Raw genomic sequence first — 20,794 nt, 5'->3', positions numbered from 1 at the left:
TGAATAATAAAAATTTTCTAAATTTAGTTACCAACTGTCATACTGTAAATAAAGAACATTAAAGTTAGTTGGTATTTTAAATCAAGAAAAATCACTGTTAATTTTAAAAAAATTTAGTAAATAAAATGTAAAAACAGCTGCAAATTCGAAATTGAAATTAATATTCAAATGGATGGAAACTAAAACCACGTATGAGATGAATTGGCATGCAAAGTGTAAAAAATAAAATTTTGTCAAAAATGACATTTCACAGAATCTATGAGAGAAGCCCGTAGGTCAAGAAAAAGATTATTTACAATGCAGAATTGTTGTAATAATTTTTTTATGCGATAGAAAAGTGGACTTCGTTCACGTCTTCTGTCAACTTGCATACCATTTTCTGTCGCAGAGCAGCTGCCGTGCATGAAACAAACAGGCTTTCTTGAGCAGAGAAGCGTTGCACACAAGACAGCAATAATTTTAAAGCAAAATTTACAGCAAATGTTTTGTTTAAAATGTAAATTTAAATAAATCATAATTGTAAAAATTGAATTTGTATGTTCAAAAAAGGGCAATATAAAATCTTATAAAAACTGACCAACTTTTCAAGAAAAAAACAAAAATAGTGTGAAGCGGGTGCAGACAAATGTCAAAAAGCTAAAATGCATATGAAGCATAGCTGAACAGTAGTAGTTCAGTACAAATGCTAAGTTCTTATTCACATTTTGTTTTCTTCTTCATGTGCGGAAGACAGATTTCAAAAAAAAAAAAAGAAAACACCCCTTTGAGTTGGAGACTTAGTTAGTTAAATTTGCACATGCCGACTTTGGCAAAAGAAATGTTGATCAGAGAGATCCAACAAAAAAGCTTGCTAGCCACAGTTTAAAAAAATACGTGATGATAAAAATTTCTTTGGTTTTTTAGTATAGAAAACCGGCTCGCACGAGCACATCCCAAATGCAATGATGTTCTGCATGTACAAGAAGCACCATAAAATCTTTCGTGCGCTCGTTTGTTATTCAATTCACCAAACTGAGCACTTTCTTCTAGTTGAAGGAAGTGGATTCATCTTGGTTCCAGGTTTACAGTTGAAGGTTTTTGCAAATTCATCCAAATTCGATAAAACACCAATAACTCGAAACATTTCTGGACTATGAGGATCCGTCAACACTTGTTGCAAAGCGGCAGCCGGCTTTTTATGTCCACACCAAAACTATAATAACATTTCGTACATTTTAATGAACATTTAAGCATGGTACATTATTTTAACTTTACCATATACATATATATATATTTGTTATTTAAATTAAAAATAAAATTACTTACGTTAGCATAGCTGAGGAAAAATATTTGATCATTTGTCATATTGACAAGGCCAGGCAACCGAGGTTCTTCACTACCATTATCTTCAATGTATTTCCTGTATGCCTGAAAATTGTAATCTGTAATCTGTAATCTGTAAATGACATTACTACAGTAAATAAATACAACTATACCATATACGCTTCTTTAACTCCAGCATTATCAGCAATATTTTCACCCTGAGTCAGACGTCCGTTAACCTAGAAAAATTGGAATTAATTTAAATAAGTAAAATAATTTAAATTTAAATTTCAAAAAATACTTTGATGTTTATATCAGGAACCGTGTAGTTATTGTATTGTTCAATTATACAAGTTGTTCGTTCTCGGAAACGATCGAATGCAGTTGGTGTCCACCAGTCCTTTAAATTACCATTTTTATCATACTGACTTCCTAAAGAGAAAATTATCTGAAACATATTCCACTGGATCCAAATGCTCACCCTGATCATCAAATCCATGCGTAATTTCATGTCCAATAACTGCTCCAATTGAACCATAATTTATAGCTCTAAATAATCGAATTAAAATATACTCATTTTCCGTATATCACAAGTATATCCTATTTCAGTACTTCAAGTATTCTCCGTTAAAAAACGGTGGCTGCAAGATTCCAGCAGGAAAAGCTAAACAAATTCAGCAATGCATTATTATATTTAAAAAATGAAAAGCAGATTAGAAAAAAACGATCGTACTGATTACGTTCTTTTCAGGTGAATAAAATGCGTTTACAATTGCTGGACTGGTGTCAAATCGATTTCGATCAAACGGTCGTAATAAATCAAACATTTCTCGTTGAAGAAGCCAAAAACTTGCTTTACGACCAATTTCAAAATAGGAATCATTTGGAAGTAGATGCAACTGAAGCAAAATAAAAACGAATACCATGTTTTTACGAGATACATATATATATATATATATATCTGAACAAAACTTACTCCATCATAATACTTATCCAAGACAGTGTCGTTGTTGATAAATTCTGGATATCCTATGTGATTGATCATCTCACGTGCCTAAATAAAATCAAGCTTGATTTATCGACCTTTACAGTTTATTAAATATTATTAGCCAAGCACACATTTAATGATTTAACGAGCGCGACAACTGATTACGCTTTACTGTTTATATAATAATGCTTTTTTTGATGCCTATGTAGAATTATTAGTAGTAGTGAAAAAAGTCACCTTTTCAATGGCAATCTGCTTAGTTTGATAATCCATCCAATCTAATTTTTCTACCAAATCAGTAAACGCTAAACGCAAGTGGTCGATCATTGCCAAAGCTTCATCTTTATCCTTTTGGTTAAAATGAGCTTTGACGTACAATGCTCCAGTGGCCATTTCCATCCAACCGACCACTGCAGGAACACAAATTTTCCATCTGGCGGGTCTACTTTGTCGACCAACCATCACTTGAACAAATTCTTGAAATGCCATGTCGTACCGTTCGTCCAGCATGCTTGCCCACGCTTTTACCAGACGCCACATTAAATAGTTGACAAGAATTCTGTGATGTTTTGTTTTTGACATTTTATTTTCAAAGATGATATCACTGTGAAATACATACCTCTTGTCAGTGACGGTAAGCAGCTTGTTAATTTGTGTTATATAATTAAGATCAGTAACAATAACAGCTGTATCGTTGTTGATAGCTTTCATCACTTTTTCAGGCATAAACTTACGAAAAAATATGTTCCATTTAATCTAAAAAGTACTTTGATTAATTAAAGCTTCAAAAATTTAAATTTTAAACTTAAAAAATTCTTACAACTGGAACATTTTCTTTCAACTGTTGTATTGTCCATCGGTTGTAAAGCAAACTGTGATTGCGCCTCTGATCATCAGGACTTGTAATAGCTGCGTAGGTTTTCTCGAATTTTAAAATTTCCTCAATTTCTCGCGCTATTTGAGCGTCGCTAATCTGTGTTTTTGTATCTGCAGCAATAATTTGAACAATGCGCGTGAAATAACGTTGATAAGCCGCCATTTGGTTGTGATAAAGAGAGTCGTTTAAATAGTATTCACGGGTTGACGGTCCCAAGCCGAGAGAACCTTGATGAATCTAAACAGTTTACGTTTAGCATCAAATTTGTAACTGCTACGTGACTGGCATACTGTAAGAATATTTCTCGTTGTATTTTTCGCATCCGCGTAGACGTAAAGACTGAAAAATACATCCAGGCTGTACATACCACGCATTTGACCAATTATCTCAGTAAGGTCAATGCTTCTACTATTCCAGTTGGGTTTCAATATTGGCCAACCACCAAACAGTTCCAGCACCTTGATCATGTTTGTACTTTTCAAAGCGTTTATTGCCGCTAAATTTAATTTGTTCAACTCAAATCAATTTTATTGTGCCGCTTACTTACTAGTATTCATGCAACTTTTGTACATCATTTGAGCCATTTGTATTGCTCGAGAGCTCTTATTTTGTGCAGATTCGAGCAAATCTAAACAAAAAATTAATAATTTAACAATAATTTTTGTTTTTATAATTTTTAAATGACAACAGGATGTTCTTTTTTTAATGTATGCTGCTGTTTCTCGATACTTTTTAATTACATTTAGAGTATAGATTTTGATTTTAAAAATTATTTAAAATTATTAAATCTGGTCATTTGAATTTTCACATTCAACACATCTAGTTCTATCAGAAGAAGTTGTTTAGATCTATTTTTAATAAAATCATACTTTTCAACTGACGGCGAACACGATCCCGTACAAGAGCAAACGTGCCGTAACCAGACATGTCATCCGGAATGGAAAAATGGCGATTCCATTGACCACAAGCATATTCATAAAAGTTTTCACATGGATCTTGAGTTGAATCGATTGCTAACAAAAGATTTGCTGCTGCAAATAAAAATTAACATATCATTCGTGTTGGTCAGTTTCTAAATTAAGATGATTTACCCGCCTCAACGCATCCTTTTGTTGTACATATTGGAACTCTGTCATTTAATACTGCAGCAGGATGATTAAGAGAACCATAACTGAATCCTGTAATAGGAAAATCAATTTTTAAAACTATATACGATACAAGAAAAGCAATTTTTATACTATATTACATATCATGTGCACTATGGTATATTTTATGACGAATAAGTAAGTTCTCAGCATGCTAATGTAATTAGTAATGTTTGATTTAATGGAATTTTGTCAATTAAATAGAAACCTAAATTACATGCAGGTCGGCATCTTACGCAATACATTATATTAAAAGTTTCTATTAAAAAATTGCATTAGATGAAAACAAATTGTTATTCATCAGTCAAACCAACATCACTAAATAAATTTGCAGTAAAGTTGCTGAAGTCATTTTCAGTCACAATTTTTTTTAAATAAAAGCTCTCTCACTTTCTCTGCTGATTTCATTGCCATTATACAACTGTAAATTATTTGGAAATTAATAACAACTTAAAGTAATTATCTTATAAATTGCATTAAATACATATACTTCACATAATTTCATTTGGCATATTGTATAAAAAAGTATTGCTAGAAAAAATAGCTTAATATTCATTATGATAACTTTTATTTTGCCTAATAAAGCTGCCTAATGCATTACATAACATTTCTATACTTTGCTGATAGTTAAAAATAAAAATAACATTATACTGCAATGTCAGTTGACATCCAGTTTCAAAAAGTAATGCAACTGAGAACACATGAAGGCAAACAAAAAATAAGTATGATAAATAACAGCTGCTATTCAACTTGATAAAAATCATAACCGCACGTCAGTAAGAATGGGATGTCAAATGGCATTAAAAGTGTCTAAATTGATTTCTTCATAAATTTAATAAAATAATAAAACTGATTCCAAACAGATAAATTTATCTTTAAAAATTTATAGTTGAATTTCAGCATATTTCCTAATATAAAATGCTTATATACTTTTATAGTATTAATAACTTCAATTTGCACGATCAAATATTAGGCATATTATAATATTATTGTATATATATATATATATATATATATTATTGGCAAGCAATAATGTTTTGCTTTACTGTATGCATGTATTTGTATTTAGCATCAACAGCGTCGAATAAATGCTTTATTTTCCAAGATTAGAGCCATAGAAAATCAAATGCTAATTGCAAATCATTATCTGCTGATAACATTAAAAAAATAAAACTTTTAAATGCAATATATATATATATAATTCTGAAAAACTGTCAATATCACTGTCCTCGATGACAATGAATAAATGACTTGCCAATCTGAGAATTGGAATAATGATGAGCAAAGATTCATTGATGTATGAATGAAGATTTTTAATAAACTTTTTGCATTCGCTTGGTTTAAATGGAAAACAGCCATCCAGCTCATAAATGAAACGTCATTCAGTGGTAGCTGCAATACGTTAACACTTTTATTGACACTTGAACCATCCTCTGATTTATAAAGTGGCTTATTGATCATGCCTTTTTCTATGTTCAACCAGCACTTCAAAAATCTTCTTCAGATATTTTTTGTCAGCTTTTTCCCAAAAGAGACGACATATCAGAATGAGGAAGAGAAATTCAGATTTCCATTATGAAGTTCAGCAAAAAAATTACCCTGAGCAATACAAACACTGTGCAAGCAAGCAGAATGAAGGGAACGTTTACTGTTTGCAAATTTTCTCATCTTACAATATTCAAAAGCAGCATTTGAAGAGAGCAACTTATTTTTTGATGGTTAAAAATTAAATTTTCATTTGGATGCAGTATTTCAGTTTTTATGAAAATATTTTCTTGATAATTTTGAAATTTAAACTTGACAAAAAAAACATCAAAATATCATTTGTTGCCATGTGTTATTTCGTGCAAAATATTCAGTGTAAAAGAAAGATGAGATCGGAAATTTTTCTTGGAAAACAGCCACCAAGGCCCGTGTAAAACAATGCAAACTACTTGGGCAGCTTAAAAAATAAAATTGTTTTACATGTCTGAGCATTGACAATGAAAAATTATTTCCCAATCGAAGAAAACAAATGGAGTTTAAAATGATCAAATCTTGCTTAATTAGTCTGAGACACGCCGATTTTATAAATGTTCGTAATTCTAGTGTTCAAATTTCAACAGACTGAATGTTAATTATTTCAATGCCCATGTTTTGGAGGCTGAAATGAAATTTGCAGACAGTTGTTTAAAAATAATAATTTATGGTGCAGTTTTATCAGTTTTCAAGCCTCGTGGTAAACTTTGGAGAATATTTTTTTAAACATGCGCATTTCAATAACTATGACAGTGACTGTTTTACTTTCAGCTTGTATGACAGTATGACATTAAAAGTAATATGCATGTGTCAGAATAAATCTTTTTGTTAGCATTATAAGTAACGAGAGAAAATTTTCAATACATAGTGAAATGTGAATTGTGAACTTGATTAGTGATAGATTATGAAAAGTTGACCAAAAGGAAGTCTGGTAACAGTAGATTACAAAAATCACAAATTGTAGATACATTGTTCCCTTCATGATATAGTAAAAAGTCCATTGACAAATTCCAAAAACTAGCAAATCCACCGTTAGCTAAGTGTCATAATCAATCAGTTTGACAACAGCAATCAGTGAAAAATTGGAAACTTATTTTTCAATCAAAAATGGCATATTGAATTAATAAACCCATTGGGCCTTTGGTGTTTTACAGCATAACTGAAGAATGCTGATTCGATATGTAAAGTTCGATTATGACACAAAAAATATGACGAACATCTACTGCTTTAGCCTGTAGTGAAGTGCAACGCAAACTACTGACAAAATATTAAAAGCAAAGTGAAACAATTGTATATATATATATATATATACATTTTATTTAGTAGATACTAACTAATTTCATGACGCTCTAATTCAGCTATAGGCTAGTTTAATATTTCAATATTTTATTTTCATTCGAAATTAAATTTGTGAAATAAATGCTCACTTATGACGTTGTCGTATGCATATATATATATATATATATTGCACTGAAACTAGGCCATGATAGGATAAAAACAATAGTTTAAGCTAATAGGTCACAGGTTATGAAAATTGTAATGTTTAAGCACAGCAAATTAATTTTTTCACTTATTCAATCAGGAAATTGCCCTCTATTATGGTGGCCAAATTTATCAAAGACGTGGTTTTTACACGTGGCTAACAAGCATGCCCTGGAAAAATTGATTCCAATCGTAAGATTCGACGTAAGACCTAAATTACTGTTGCCTAAAAATGATTAAGACCCAACCCTTGAACTAGTCTGTAAGCGTGGGAGTGGTAATTGGCTAAAACGAGTTCCGCATTATGAATAGGATTCGTTTCTTTCCAGTAGCATTATGACTAGCATTATTAACAAGAAAAAATGATAAAAAAAATTTACGTCCCATGAACAGAAACTATTTTATATTAATTACAAATGACGTTAACAGGCATAGTTAAAGCAAGAAGATGAGAATTTGGGCAACATTGACAGCAAGCAATTGTGAGAATTTTGAATGTTTCTATAATAAAATTATATTAAAAAATGCATAATTAGCTTTTGTGAAGAAAAAATTCACCTGTACATCAAAAGCGTTTAAAGTATTACTTCTAGGCAAAATATTTTTACATGCGAGATGTTAATCAAAGCGAAGCAACTGCTGTCTAGTATTCTTACCATTTGAAACGAATTACTAATTAATTAAAAAAAATTAGAAAAAAACATCTCCCTATATTAATTCGAACAACGAAAGATAAATTAGTTCTTCAAATGTAATATCAATATTTCTTTGAAAATTATTCAAAGCATTTCCAGCGAACTTTTTCATTTTAAGCGGAAAATTTCCTTAAATTTTATTCGAAGCGTTCGTTTCTTTTTTTTTCTCAAGGTCTGGTTTGAATGGCATTAATATTTAAGCAGTTCGTGGAAGATGAGGTGGAAAAAAATGAAAAAAAAGTATTATTTATGCTCGCCTCATTACTGCTAATACGAATGGCAAATTACACGCGCATCGTTGGAATGTATCACATCACTAAAGTGTTGTTAAATTTGAAAAAAATATGTCGTCCATTTTTATTTTTTTACAATATTTATCTGCAATTGAAATAGAATAAATGAAATCAAAATTATGATATCCTGAATAGACTAAAATAACTAAATTACGCACTATACATACGTATGTGTGTGTGTGCTGTAGTATGTATTTTTAAATAAAAGAATATAAAACATATGAAAAATGTTTTAAGATTTAATTAGAATAAGAAATTATCAATTCGATTTATTCGTGTTTAAAATGTAAAAGTTAGTTTTAATATATATATATATATGTTTAAGTTCAAAAAAAAACAACTTGTCTGAGAGTATAGAACATCAGACATTTTCTCATTTCCATCAACGGCTGACTTCCGCATCTTTACTGAATTTTTCAAACGGAGCAATGGGTGATTTGTTTCTTTGAGAAAAACCATGCACAATTTATTTCACTTTTGCCGTTGTTCAAAAAGTCCCCCTGTTATGCTTGATCATTCGCTTAAGGAAAATTGAATTTTTTTTTCTTCTTCAAACTTGTATGAGAAAAAATTGAAGAAAAAAAACAAAGCAACGGAGTTCTTATTTTTGTAAACTTCTCGTAAAAATGATAATAGAAAAAAAAAGCAAGTTGAAAGGCTACAGATTTTGAGGATCAAAATGAAAAAGAGAAAAGAAAAAAAAACAAGAAGCAATTTCCCGGTTCATGTTTGGAGGAGTGGCCAATTTCTCAGTTAGCCATATTGATCGAAAGTGAGTTCGATTTTTATTTCGAGAATACGCATGAAAAAGGCGAACAAGCGGTTCCGTTTCCAACCGAACACCATTCAATAGTACTGTAATTAAGAAAAGATCAATAATGGTCAAATTGGAAAAGCAACCCGCATTTTCCTGTGCATCGGCACCGTTAGTACCGGTGTTGTCGATGGGATTTAGCAGATTTGGATTCAACTGTTGTAATTGGAATCAAACAATTGACCAGAGTAGCACTTTGTTGAAAGGATAATGAATAGGTGTTTCGGAAAATTAGTATAAAGTGAAATTGAATTACTATTTTCATTTGGATGATTTATGCATTTATCGATTGGAGAAGGACAAATTAGAAACAAAAGTCGAACTGAAACTTACCTCTAGCATTGCTGCTGGTGAGCAGTAGGAGAAGCAGCGCACCGATTGAAAAGATCATCAGCAATAAAGTGCAAACTAAACACTTTTCCAATTTTGTTCTTGTTGACCAGCAAAAATTTGCCTTCGAAGCAAAAGTGACCGTCGGCGAGGCCGGTGTGTGAGAATCACTAGCTACAGGTTGTAGATCAAATGGTATCAGTGTACTTCTTGGGCTAGCACTGCTGCTTCGGCGTCGCTGGTCTACTAAATATACGCAACTATCTTCGCTCAAATTTTCACCATTTGATGCAGCGCTGTTGTTGGTCGGTGTTGAGGTGACGGTCGATTCTCGACCTGCTTTTTCAGCATCTGTCACCAAATTCGGCTTTGTCCAGGTCGGCATGACGACTGCTGGGTCGCCCCGCCGGCTTTTCGGTTACGAAAAGTGTTTAAGGTCAACGGCCCAGTGGATTACTGTTAATTTGTAGCAGATTAATGAGAAAAAACGAGCAAAAGTTCACAAGCCACTTCTCAGCACGTAACCAGCTGTTGTTGCCGTTGCTATTCATCCGCTGTGTATGACAACAGTTGTTTAGGTCGTAGATGGTGTCTCATGCATGATGCTTATTCTACACGCACACCCACAAGGGACTCTCCGTTTTCAGCTGCTTGCTTGCTTGCTTGCTTGTTGGCCCCGTCTTTTCTTATTTCTTTCTATTTAATTCTCTCGTTGGCTCTTTCTTCACTAACTCACTCACTCACTCACTCACTCACTTACTTACTCACTCACTGACTCACACAAATGACTCAATGATTCACTTTCCCTGTTTCCCAAGCTCGAAGCTGTAATACTATCTCTTGGTGATCTTTTCGATTTCTTTCTAGCTTTTTAATTTACCCACTGTTCAAGATTACTATTAGAAATCTGAAAAATTACAAATAAAGAAAAATGGGGAAAGAAAATTTACGTCTGAGAGGGATTTATGAAAAAAATAAGTCTAGCACAGAAGAGACTTTTCAGTGGACAAACGCCGTCGACAACAGCAGCAGCAGCAGCAGCGACAAGCTTATTTTTGCAAAACGCACTGTTGCTTGTCGCTTATTGTGATTGGGCGGCTTAAAGCGCCGCCACTGTCGCCATTATCAATCCAACTACCCAACAAGCATCGGTCGGATTTGGTGGGCGTGGCTTGGGAAAAAATGCAAATTACGAGGAAACTTACGGAACGAATCAGTGACACGAGCGAATAATGGGGGGGGGGGGGGGGGAAATGAAGCAAATTTTAAAAGAATCAATTCGAAAATTGGCAAAAGAAAAAGAGAACACAACTCTGACAAGCAATACCGCTGACAGGAATGAGATTGTCAGTAAAATGACGACGACGACAACGTTACTGGAGGGTGAGCATGCATTTTTGTCGCCTTGCAACCTGCCGAAAATCTGTCAATTGAAACTGAGTTGGGAATGAAAAACGAATTGCCATTGCAATTGCTTGTCTTCTTCCGTTCAACATTTCGCGCTTGTTCAACGTTCTTCTATTGCAATTCTTCCAGAAATTAATATCATAATTCTGCTTAATCGTCTTTTCCGCATCATTTCAACTGGGATATGCATTTCAAAAGTATTTCATTCAAGTAAACATTCTGGTTGAAATTGATCCTCCTGGATAAATTTATTGTCCACAATGATTGGGTTAATGAAAAAGTTATTTATTTTATCGCGCTATTTTTACAGCCTATTTATTTACTGCTTTTGTTTATCTGTTTTTTGAAATTTAAACAGTTCCCATTTTATAAATGAAATACAATCTCACTACTAGCATGCATTCATTTTATTTTCACGTTCAATAGCCTACCAGAAGAAGAAAGCTTACCTTCTTATTCATTGGAAAAGGGGCACTGTAATGAAAACTGTGTTTACGATATTGCAAGGCAGTCAAGAGCGCCAATCAATGATGGAATGTTGAAGAAAGAAAGAAGCTGATGAATGACAGCATGTTGAGTTGATTTATAAAAACGATAATTATATATGTATATACATATGTATGTATGTATAAACTGGAAACAGAAAATTTTAAATTAACAAAACACCAAAAAAATAATTTTTTCTTTTTCAATTATTCAGCGTCAAATAAATGTAGCAAACAAATTGCAAACAACTGCGGCCCTGATTTTCCAGGCTCTGCTTTGTAAGGGGAATCTTTCGAATATTGAAAAGCATTTTCGAAAAAGAACAAGCCCAGGTAGAACAAATCAATTATGAAAATCAAAAACAGTTGCTTCTGCTCTTAACAAGAAAGCGGACAGAGACAATTAATGACTGCAAAAATTTCTACTTACAGTTATAGAAAGCAGCAGTTTGTTCAAACAAATTGCAAGCGAACTTGCAATTCATCGCTTGTTTATATCTCCGCTTTAATTAATTACACCTTAATTAATTAATCTTCAAAAAAAGAACATGCCAACAAAACCTACTTTCAAAATTTATAAATTTATTCTTTTTCAATAATCATATTTCTTTTCTTCCTCCATCCAATGTCAACAATCGACCTCTCTGAATAATTTCAGTTGAACAACATGCTATCAATTCCAATTATCATATTCCATACTGAATGGATTATTCTATACTTTATGCAAATTTTTGTTTCATCTAATATTTAACTGATTGTATCAGAATATGCATTGAATATGCAAATTCTTTTTGAATTTTACGTCTCTCTCTTTCTCTCTTTCCCTCTCTTTGAATAGTGGTTGACAAATAATTATTCTCCATTGTCTTTTTAGTCAATAAAATATACAATAAGCAATATTTTTATTAGAAAAATAAATGATGATGATGATAATGACAAGCATGACTGAAGTTTTATGAATTGTGATTTATTTCGTATCATTCATGATGATGATTGTTTTGCCAATTCATTTCCGTTATTGCTTTTCACATTTAAGGAAACTGTTGATTTTTTTCTTAACATTTTTCATATATTAGGAAATTAAAATAAAGGTTTTTGAACTTCAAATCATTGACAGCTTTATGTTGATTTTATATCAATGAAAAATGATGTCAATGATTTGCAATTTTTATATATATTTTTTTTCATGACAAATATGAAGAAGAAAAATAATGCGATGAAAGATTTCAAGCAATGTTCGAGAAAAATCGTGCCATTCGAAAAGAAAATCTGTGATCAATATCCATGATAAATCATTTCATTTCTTGAAATTTAGCAAATAATTATGCACCAAACTTTTCTGTCACTTATCATTTGTTAGTGTTGAAATGAAGCTAAACAAAAATATGTTGTGACAAGCAATATTACACTGCTCAAAAGCAGTTCGCTTGAATTGCACTTAATATTTCACTTAAAGCTGTCAAGATTTAAATGTATTTAGACAAACCACACATATTTCAATAATATTTAAAATGCAACATAATCTGAGGGCAAGTTGAAATATATCCATTTATCTCTTGGACGAAATACTGCACTGATACGTTGGATTAAAGATCAAACCGAATAAACACTTCAAATCAATGAGATTGACAGAATTTTCAATTTTTAATTAAACTGTCTTTATAATATTATTAAACGATGCAATGAAACAAGGACACATCTATTTTATACTTTTTATTTATTGTGTATTTTATTTTCAGTAAATATTTATTCAAAAATGCTTTCGTTCTTTTACAACTGAAAACTTTTACTGAAAGCACATATACTTAAAATATAGTTAAATTTGATTTTTTTTTCATTTATTAATTAAAAAACCATGATATGTAGTTGAAAGTTGAAATACGTTAGATTTTGCTATTGAATATTGCAATGCAAGATTAAAAATTTAATTACATCTATAAGTAGAGGAAGAATCATTCCATTTGATTAATGCAATAAAATAAAAGGTACTATTATACATTGTATAAAACTTGTCAGTGCTGAATACAAAAATGCATAATGCATTTCAAATTATTACAAAACATTGAATAATTAGTTTCCAGCAATAAATAATCAAAAACTCAAATGCATTCATGTTGAACGTTAATCAATTTCTTTTTAATGTAATTGAAATAATTGCTGAACTTTGATATTAATGACAACATGCATCAAATGACAACCTCTTTTTCAAATCTATTGCTCTTAGTGAACATTTAGCCGTGTTTGCATGTTGCACAATGCCCATCAGAAAACGATTTACTGAAATGAAATTGCATTTCTTTCATGCATCATTAGATGAAAAATTTTGAATTGCTTTCAACTCATAAAAAACGATTCACTTACCATTGTAGAGATGTGCAATTCAAGATAGCTGAAAAAACACTTTTCTCAATTCTGACTACATCTCAAATAAAGCCATTGATCATGCAAAGCTTTTTGGTAAAACGCTGAAAATAAATGCTTTTTCAAAATTTAATAAAACCATCTCACAATGTCCATAAATATTAATTGCTGTTCTAAAATTATGCTTTTTCTCTAAACAGAAAATTTAATGATTAATGTAATATTTTTTATCGAAATGCAACTTTAGTCTTTATGCAGGAAAATTGTAATACAATGAAAATGCAAACTGTAAATTTTCAGTTTTCAAAAAAGTTTGCATTAAAATTCAATTAAAATTTATTGCAATCTTAGCATTACTTATTCGTATTTTACGTATTATCATGTTATAAAATAATTTTTGCAAAAAGTTTTCTAGGAGTTTTGATACAATTAGCATTTGTATAGTACATTATTTGAAAAGTATCATTTTCTGTGGTTGTTTATAAAATGTAAACGACAAATTACGAACGCAAAATTCACATTTTATTTTGCAGCAGTGCTCAGATATAAAATACATAGAACAGCAATGGTAATATCGCATAACTTTGAAATATGCTAATCAGTGTATTGCGTACATGCTGTCGGCAACAGTAACACAAATGAACATTACATTTATGTGTGAAACAACTGTAAAACAATACTCGAAACAATATATGATAAATATAATGCTAATATGAGATTATTGGTTAAGTAGAAGATTAAAAATTGCTCAACGTCTCCTTAGCATATTTCTAAAATGCTTTAAAAGGATTCTGTGCTCCTGAGTTTCAACGATACGGATTCTTTTATCAGGCCTTCTTTGAATTCTGGGAGTGTCGTCAAAAGCGCCATAGTTTGGATTAAAAACAAATGAATCGGTGTAGTGTAAAATTGTTGTGCAAATTACATGCAAAATATCAGCAGGATTTTTGTTATACTCTTCATTCAACAATGGCTCTTGCTTTACAAGCAATTCATACTAAAAGAACTTACCAATAAATCAAATGTAAAGATAAAACGAAAAGCATGCTTGCTTGTTTAAAAAATTCTTTGTCAACTGCAGATTTTCGCATTAGCGGGAAAAGGTGCTTTTCTGCAAAATCTCTCCTTATTCTTTCTTTCTTACTCAATTCTATACCGTCTTCTGGCATGCGTACCAAAGACCACAAAGGTATATACAATCGAAATTCCTGTTAATTTAAAATATCCAACTAACTCAACGTTAAATCAAAATCACAGTTGCATTTAAATTGCTAGATTCAAATTATTTAAAAAATCCAATATGAAATATCATGAATTTACCTTCTCGGATTGTAATTTGGTAAAATCTAATAAAAAACTATCTGAAAATTCCTTTTCATCATCTTTTAGCAAGCTTTTATCTGGATCGAATGGTATATTTCGAATTCTTGCTATCTCCGCCAAATATCTACAAATAAAATTTCAAAACTCTTTTCACATAAAATGCATGCAGATCAACGTAGATCAATGATACACGTAGATAATTTTTTCCTCATGCTGCAGTATTTTTATTTCTGCATAATCTGCACAGGGTTTGGCATTTAAAAATTAAGCAAAAAAGTCAACAAGTTTAACTTGTGCTTCCAAAGTGGCCAAGTTCCGTCCAAGAATGATTACCTAATTAAGGTAGTACTTTTAAACGTTGATGGAGCCAGTCGGCATACCATTATTTCATTGACTTTGTTTGATTTGTTCGACAAGCACACATCAAAATACTGTTTTCCAAATCGGAGAAGCATTTGTTCTGCAACAATCTGAAATTTCAGTTTTTTCCAACGATCAAAATAATCAAAACAAAGCAACGCGTTCAAAGAAGCTCACTTTCAACGATGGTAATTCGTGAATCATACGGGGCGTTGCCCATATCAAACTGTGAACTGCTTGTTCTACACGAACTTTTGTACGTATATCTCTGCAATAGTCATAAAATCTGTCCAAAATGAATGTGCTTTTTTTAAATAAAAAACTTACTCGTCGTTTCGAAATTCATCAATGTGTTCCAATAATGTGAGACACATGACCTCTACTAAATTGAATATTTCATGGTAATATTCTTGCAGAATCGAATTTTCAGCTAACATTTTAGCTTTTTCCACACGCTTCTGTGCCAACAGTGCGGCAATGTCATTTTGGGCTAATCGAACTTCTTCAGCTCGTTTGCTAGCTGCTGAAGCAGCGCGCGAAGCAGTCACTTTCAAACCGTTTTCAAGTTTATCATAATCAACTGTTAAAGAGAACATGGTAAACAGTTTCTAAAATCAAACATTAAAAAAAATAAAATAATAGATATTTAAATAAAAAATTTTAAACTTGATCACAGTGGGAAGGAGAAACCAAAGTTGCAAAGCCGGTGTTGCATTATTCTTTCGGTGCAAACTGCTGAAAGCTTGACCTTGAAATTGTAAAATTTTCATAACCACAACGAGAACAATAATTTGCATAGCTTTAGAAAAGTAACAATTTTCTGCATCAAAATGAAATTTTAACATGTTTATTAAAAAGAAAATAATTTTATAAAAGAAGCCATTTAACGCAGTTATGAAGAATATGACAAAGAAATATTTCTATCAACTTCACATATAAAATTCAAAATATAGAAATTCAAATTATTCAGATATTGTGAGATGAATATTTAAATAAGATGTGAAAATATTTGCAAATTTCCCTACATCGAATAGTGCTGAAACGCGTATGAGTATCTAAATTTTTTCCCGTTCATTATGATAATTAGCAACGTCACATTGGTAAACAATGATCATCTTAGTATTTATGGTAATTTTATGAAACTATGCTCAAAGGCTATATGGCCATTTCGAAGTGCATATTCACATTTTTCAGACATTGGCATATAGTTGACGAATCCATTGTGTGGAAAACTATTTTTGACAAATATATTGCAAAAAAAACATCATTTAGCTATAAATTTTATTCATAATTTATAGCTGGCGTGCTTATTTTTACAACAGCATGATTTTAAATTGTAAATTGATGATGACTGCTCGAAATGATTTCAGGAACATGAAATGTCCACAAAAATGGATTGCATCAATATAAAGACCTACGTTGAAAATGCAATGACTCGTTTGGAGCAGCTAGAAAAACGCTGGTGTCAAAATATCCAACAGCAAAAATCCAACAGTGAAGGAAATGTATTAAAAAAAGATTTTAAAGGTCTTCCTCATTGCATCGAAAATTTAGCATTTATGGAACATGCTATTCAAGTATTTCAGATAGTCCATGTTCTCTGTAAAATGTTTCTAAAAAAAGCGGATTTGATCCAGAACACATCGTTCGTTTTTTTGTTGCTATTTTAATTTTTTGAACAGCTGAATAATATTCCTTTTTCAGGAGGGAAGATCTAGAAGGAGATTTAGAAGAACTTGTCATAAATTTTTTGTGGGTTTGTCCACGTTTATCATGTTTTGCTCCTGAATTTGCCGTAATTTGCATTTGTTTTGTTTTCAAATTTACTCCATGTACATCAGTGTGCATTTTCCAGGTAGTATGCGAATACTTTATTATTATATATGGAAAAGATTTTGCGGAAATTTGTTTCGAAAACAGATCTTTAAAAGTGCATCCGGCGCTTTTAAGAATAATTAATAATACCGCTATGGTAGAAAAGATCATGGAACATTTCAAGTAAGTCATAACAGTTTTGTAAATTACTATTTGACAATAATGCAAATTAATGCTTGCTTGTTTAATACTTCACTGTTTAGATATTTTATGGAGTTTGCAAAGCGTAACAAAGTAGAAGTTGATCCCGCCAAACAACGGGGAGCATTTAAATTTCGATCACAAACCCTATCAGTATTGAATAAAGCAGAAATGCAAGCTGCGAAGGTTTTTTCATTTCTTATTATTTGTTCAGCGTAAATTTCTCGAACATTTGCAAAATAATCTTAATCGTAGTAACACCAATAATTCAATTATTCATTGAGTTAATTCATCTCAGCTTATAATGCGTTTGTGGTGGTGTAATAAAATTGTAAGTGTATTGAACAATTGTGCTTCTTCTAATCGTTAATTATCACTAAAAACAATTATAAACTGCAATAAAACTTTTCATAATGCTTGGAAACAAGTCAAATAACGCATATATTGAAATTGAATATATTTTCAAACATTTACTTACATGTTTGTCTGTCAAAAATAGAAATGGAAAACCTATATACCGGTTATTCATTTATGTCAATGTGAAAGTGCTGAAGATTTCGATAAACAACAGATATGTTCTTCAAAGAATGGTAACGCAATCCAAGATTCTCAGTTAGAGTCTACCGTGATTGATTTGGGCATAACGAAAGAACAAGAGAATATGAAGCATCAAACAGCATGTTCATTTTTTGTAAATCTTTTTTTCCCTTTGTTATTTTTGATTCATTTTTAGTTTCTGGTAAATGTGTTGAATAAAAAAAAAGGAGAGAAAGAAGAAGCGACGACATTTGCATTCAAAGTCACTGCATTTGAGAAATCGTTGCCGGTCAATTTGCGATCTGCAGTTTATTTAGTTCACAGTATCAGTACATTGGAGCACAACCGATTGGTGCTCCTCAAGTTTGTAGATAAAGTTTCCTCCAAAACAAAGAGTGAAATCTCAGCAAAAGAATTAGTAGAATTGATAAAACATCTGTGAATATATTTCGTTTGCATATTCCGCTTATAATTTGAAAACTTTTATCCACATTTTTATTCACCGAGCAGACAATATTTCTCATTTAATGCAATTATCCAATGTTGGAAATTTTATTCACAAACAATGTACATCAATCAGAAATTGTGCACTCATTTTACATTTAACTCCCGCCTTTAAATACTGTTTTCATTTGTTATTAGCGTTGTTTTGTCTGCCGCCTGTAAGCATACTTGCTCCGTTCAAGCATATGCTTTCACGCTGACCAGCAGATGAATTTACTGCTTTATAGTTTAGTATGAATAAAATGCAAATAAAGCAAACACTTCAAATTTCGAATGAGTTTTCACCTGATGAAATATTACCGTTCAGGTCAAATGAAGTCAATAAATCTTGGAACAACGCGAAAATATGTACGTATCGAAATGAAAATAGAGAAACTTTTACGATAATAATTGTTAATTATTTAAATATAGTTTATTTCTGAAGTGCACTTGAAGTGTTCAACTATTACAGCACATTGATAATGGAAAAAAGAAATTAACAGAAACTAACAAGAAAAAAAACGTACTTTTTTTCGGTGAAACTTATGAAACATTGTAAACATGATCCAATGCTCACAAAAATCAGAAGACACTTTATTTTTAACTTTCTTTTAGTATTTTTTACAGATAATCAAAACAACAGTCTAACGACTTTATGTATTCATTCTAACTGACGATACGTTTCACTTTGAAACTTCCTCGTCAGTCATATTTATTTTTCAATAATAAATGTAGTTTTGAGTTTGAATTACTATGCTTCAGCTTTTAAAACAGATATCATCAAGCCAAATATAAGCAAAACTTCATGAAACTATTTCTTCAATCAATTTTTAATAACAATGCTACAGTAAACCCAACATTTTAAACGACTACGCAGAACACCTTTATTAAATTTAATAATAAAATTATAATTGCAAAATTTCTTAATTTTTAATACATTTCCTTGTGGTACCATTCAGCAATGACTGAATTTGTTATAATTCACATATTAAAGTCTCATATGAAACATATGCAAAATATTTGTTATTTGTCAATGAGCTAAAATATATTAAAAAATTACAATTTAATTTGCATGTACAATTTATTAAAAATAAAATTTCATCAATTTTATAATGTTATTTTCTATTTACACAATAAACTTCGTCATTCTTATCACTTTTTGACCTACAAAAAAAGTTTAATCAAGATTTATCTTCTTACTGTAGAAAGTAATCGGTCAGTGGCGTCCTTGCGCCGCTTGTCAGTTCTAGCTCGTCTCTCGCCGTGATCGGTTGCTTCTTCTCTTTCTCGCTCTTGCTCTCGCTTTCTCTCGCCGCCGTTCGTTCGTTTCATAGATCTACTGTAGTGTACCTTCGAGCAGTGGATGCCAGTGAAGCTGTTAGGTAATTGTTATTACAGTTGTTCAGGTTGTGTGAATCCTTAAGCGGAAATTACCTTTTGGTATTGTTTTCGCACATTTTTTTTTAATATTTCATGTAAGTAAAGTTAATAGCTCAAAAGAACAGTTCAGTGAAAGCTAGTTTTTTACTGGTGCGCTATGGGAAAGTAGAAAAATGGAAAAATTTAATTTTTCTTCAGCTTATTTCCCACGTTCAATGGAAATAGCTTATTCCATGAATATTAAATGTGTTCATGTGAAACTTATCTGCATTCAGCATGATTAAATATGCTTTGATCGATAAAAGTTAAACTAGTTATTTTTAGAAAAAAAATTTTTTTTTTTAGATTAAAAAGAAAATGTTAGTGTTTGTGTAACATTTTTTTACTAGAATATTTTAGGAAAATTGTCTACAGCAAAGAAGCCGGAATTGAAGTTTTTCCACACTGGTGTTTTTTTCGACTACGACGAGCTCGGCAGACATGCAGCAGCGAAATTGCCTTGTGCATTACTGCATTACGTCATTGATGCAAGTTGTTGCACTACTAGCGTAGGTTTGAGTTGTTTGCTTTGTCTTTGTCATTTGATTTCAGATTGAAATTTCGTGCTGTGTTCGACTGCGCGTCGAAATTTGTGTCGTCCATGCTGAGAATAGAGAGATGGGTTGCTTGATTTATAACGCTACCCGTACTCTAATCTTAGTATGGAAGGCATGGAGAGGGAACTTTTTTTTGCCGTGGTCGAGTTTTTGAGATGATGACTACAGTATGATGAATTTGGCTTTGAACTGCAGTTAGTGGTGACGCGTTTTGTGCAGCGGCGTCGGTGGTAATCAGTTTAATGGATGTATAACGTTGAATTTGTTTTTGATTTTTAGATTACCAGTGATGTCAGTTTCAGTAGGAGGAAAGAGAAAATTGTATTGTTCGCCGTCAGCACTGAAAGAGGGAAACGGTTAGCTGGATTTTTATTGCTACCCGTATCTTTCTTTCAGTATTGA

At 31.6% G+C, this 20,794-nt stretch overlaps 5 protein-coding genes across 5 annotated transcripts; 2 read left to right on the top strand and 3 right to left on the bottom strand.

The window, feature by feature from the left end:
• Nucleotides 1–1,003: 1,003 nt before the first annotated feature.
• On the bottom strand, nucleotides 1,004–4,557 carry Tsp_10198 (peptidase family M13). The gene is given in 16 exon segments (XM_003372390.1): nucleotides 1,004–1,192; nucleotides 1,306–1,407; nucleotides 1,476–1,541; nucleotides 1,604–1,702; nucleotides 1,758–1,849; nucleotides 2,036–2,201; nucleotides 2,279–2,356; nucleotides 2,528–2,849; nucleotides 2,910–3,046; nucleotides 3,111–3,404; nucleotides 3,418–3,506; nucleotides 3,535–3,663; nucleotides 3,715–3,795; nucleotides 4,037–4,198; nucleotides 4,259–4,345; nucleotides 4,521–4,557. The coding sequence occupies 16 exon segments, from the start codon at nucleotides 4,555–4,557 to the stop codon at nucleotides 1,004–1,006; spliced, it is 2,130 nt and encodes a 709-aa protein (XP_003372438.1).
• Nucleotides 4,558–8,958: 4,401 nt separating this feature from the next.
• Tsp_10197 (conserved hypothetical protein) lies at nucleotides 8,959–9,829 on the bottom strand. The gene is made up of 2 exons (XM_003372389.1): nucleotides 9,448–9,829; nucleotides 8,959–9,155 (listed from the first exon to the last, which is right to left on the bottom strand). Exons 1-2 carry the CDS (start codon nucleotides 9,827–9,829, stop codon nucleotides 8,959–8,961), a joined length of 579 nt encoding a protein of 192 aa, XP_003372437.1.
• Nucleotides 9,830–14,445: 4,616 nt separating this feature from the next.
• On the bottom strand, nucleotides 14,446–15,976 carry Tsp_10196 (sodium/potassium-transporting ATPase subunit beta-1-interacting protein 3). The gene is made up of 5 exons (XM_003372388.1): nucleotides 15,708–15,976; nucleotides 15,558–15,648; nucleotides 15,354–15,490; nucleotides 15,018–15,144; nucleotides 14,446–14,694 (listed from the first exon to the last, which is right to left on the bottom strand). The coding sequence occupies exons 1-5, from the start codon at nucleotides 15,974–15,976 to the stop codon at nucleotides 14,446–14,448; spliced, it is 873 nt and encodes a 290-aa protein (XP_003372436.1).
• A 795-nt stretch (nucleotides 15,977–16,771) lies between these two features.
• On the top strand, nucleotides 16,772–18,375 carry Tsp_10195 (conserved hypothetical protein). The gene is made up of 5 exons (XM_003372387.1): nucleotides 16,772–17,025; nucleotides 17,085–17,378; nucleotides 17,459–17,582; nucleotides 17,896–18,087; nucleotides 18,130–18,375. The coding sequence occupies exons 1-5, from the start codon at nucleotides 16,772–16,774 to the stop codon at nucleotides 18,373–18,375; spliced, it is 1,110 nt and encodes a 369-aa protein (XP_003372435.1).
• Nucleotides 18,376–19,779: 1,404 nt separating this feature from the next.
• On the top strand, nucleotides 19,780–20,794 carry Tsp_10194 (hypothetical protein). The gene is made up of 4 exons (XM_003372386.1): nucleotides 19,780–19,798; nucleotides 20,196–20,344; nucleotides 20,388–20,495; nucleotides 20,672–20,794. The coding sequence occupies exons 1-4, from the start codon at nucleotides 19,780–19,782 to the stop codon at nucleotides 20,792–20,794; spliced, it is 399 nt and encodes a 132-aa protein (XP_003372434.1).

This window comes from Trichinella spiralis, assembly GCF_000181795.1.
Source record: "Trichinella spiralis strain ISS 195 chromosome Unknown Scfld9, whole genome shotgun sequence".
NCBI lineage: Eukaryota > Metazoa > Nematoda > Enoplea > Trichinellida > Trichinellidae > Trichinella > Trichinella spiralis.
This window is presented reverse-complemented; position numbering and strand designations above follow the sequence as displayed.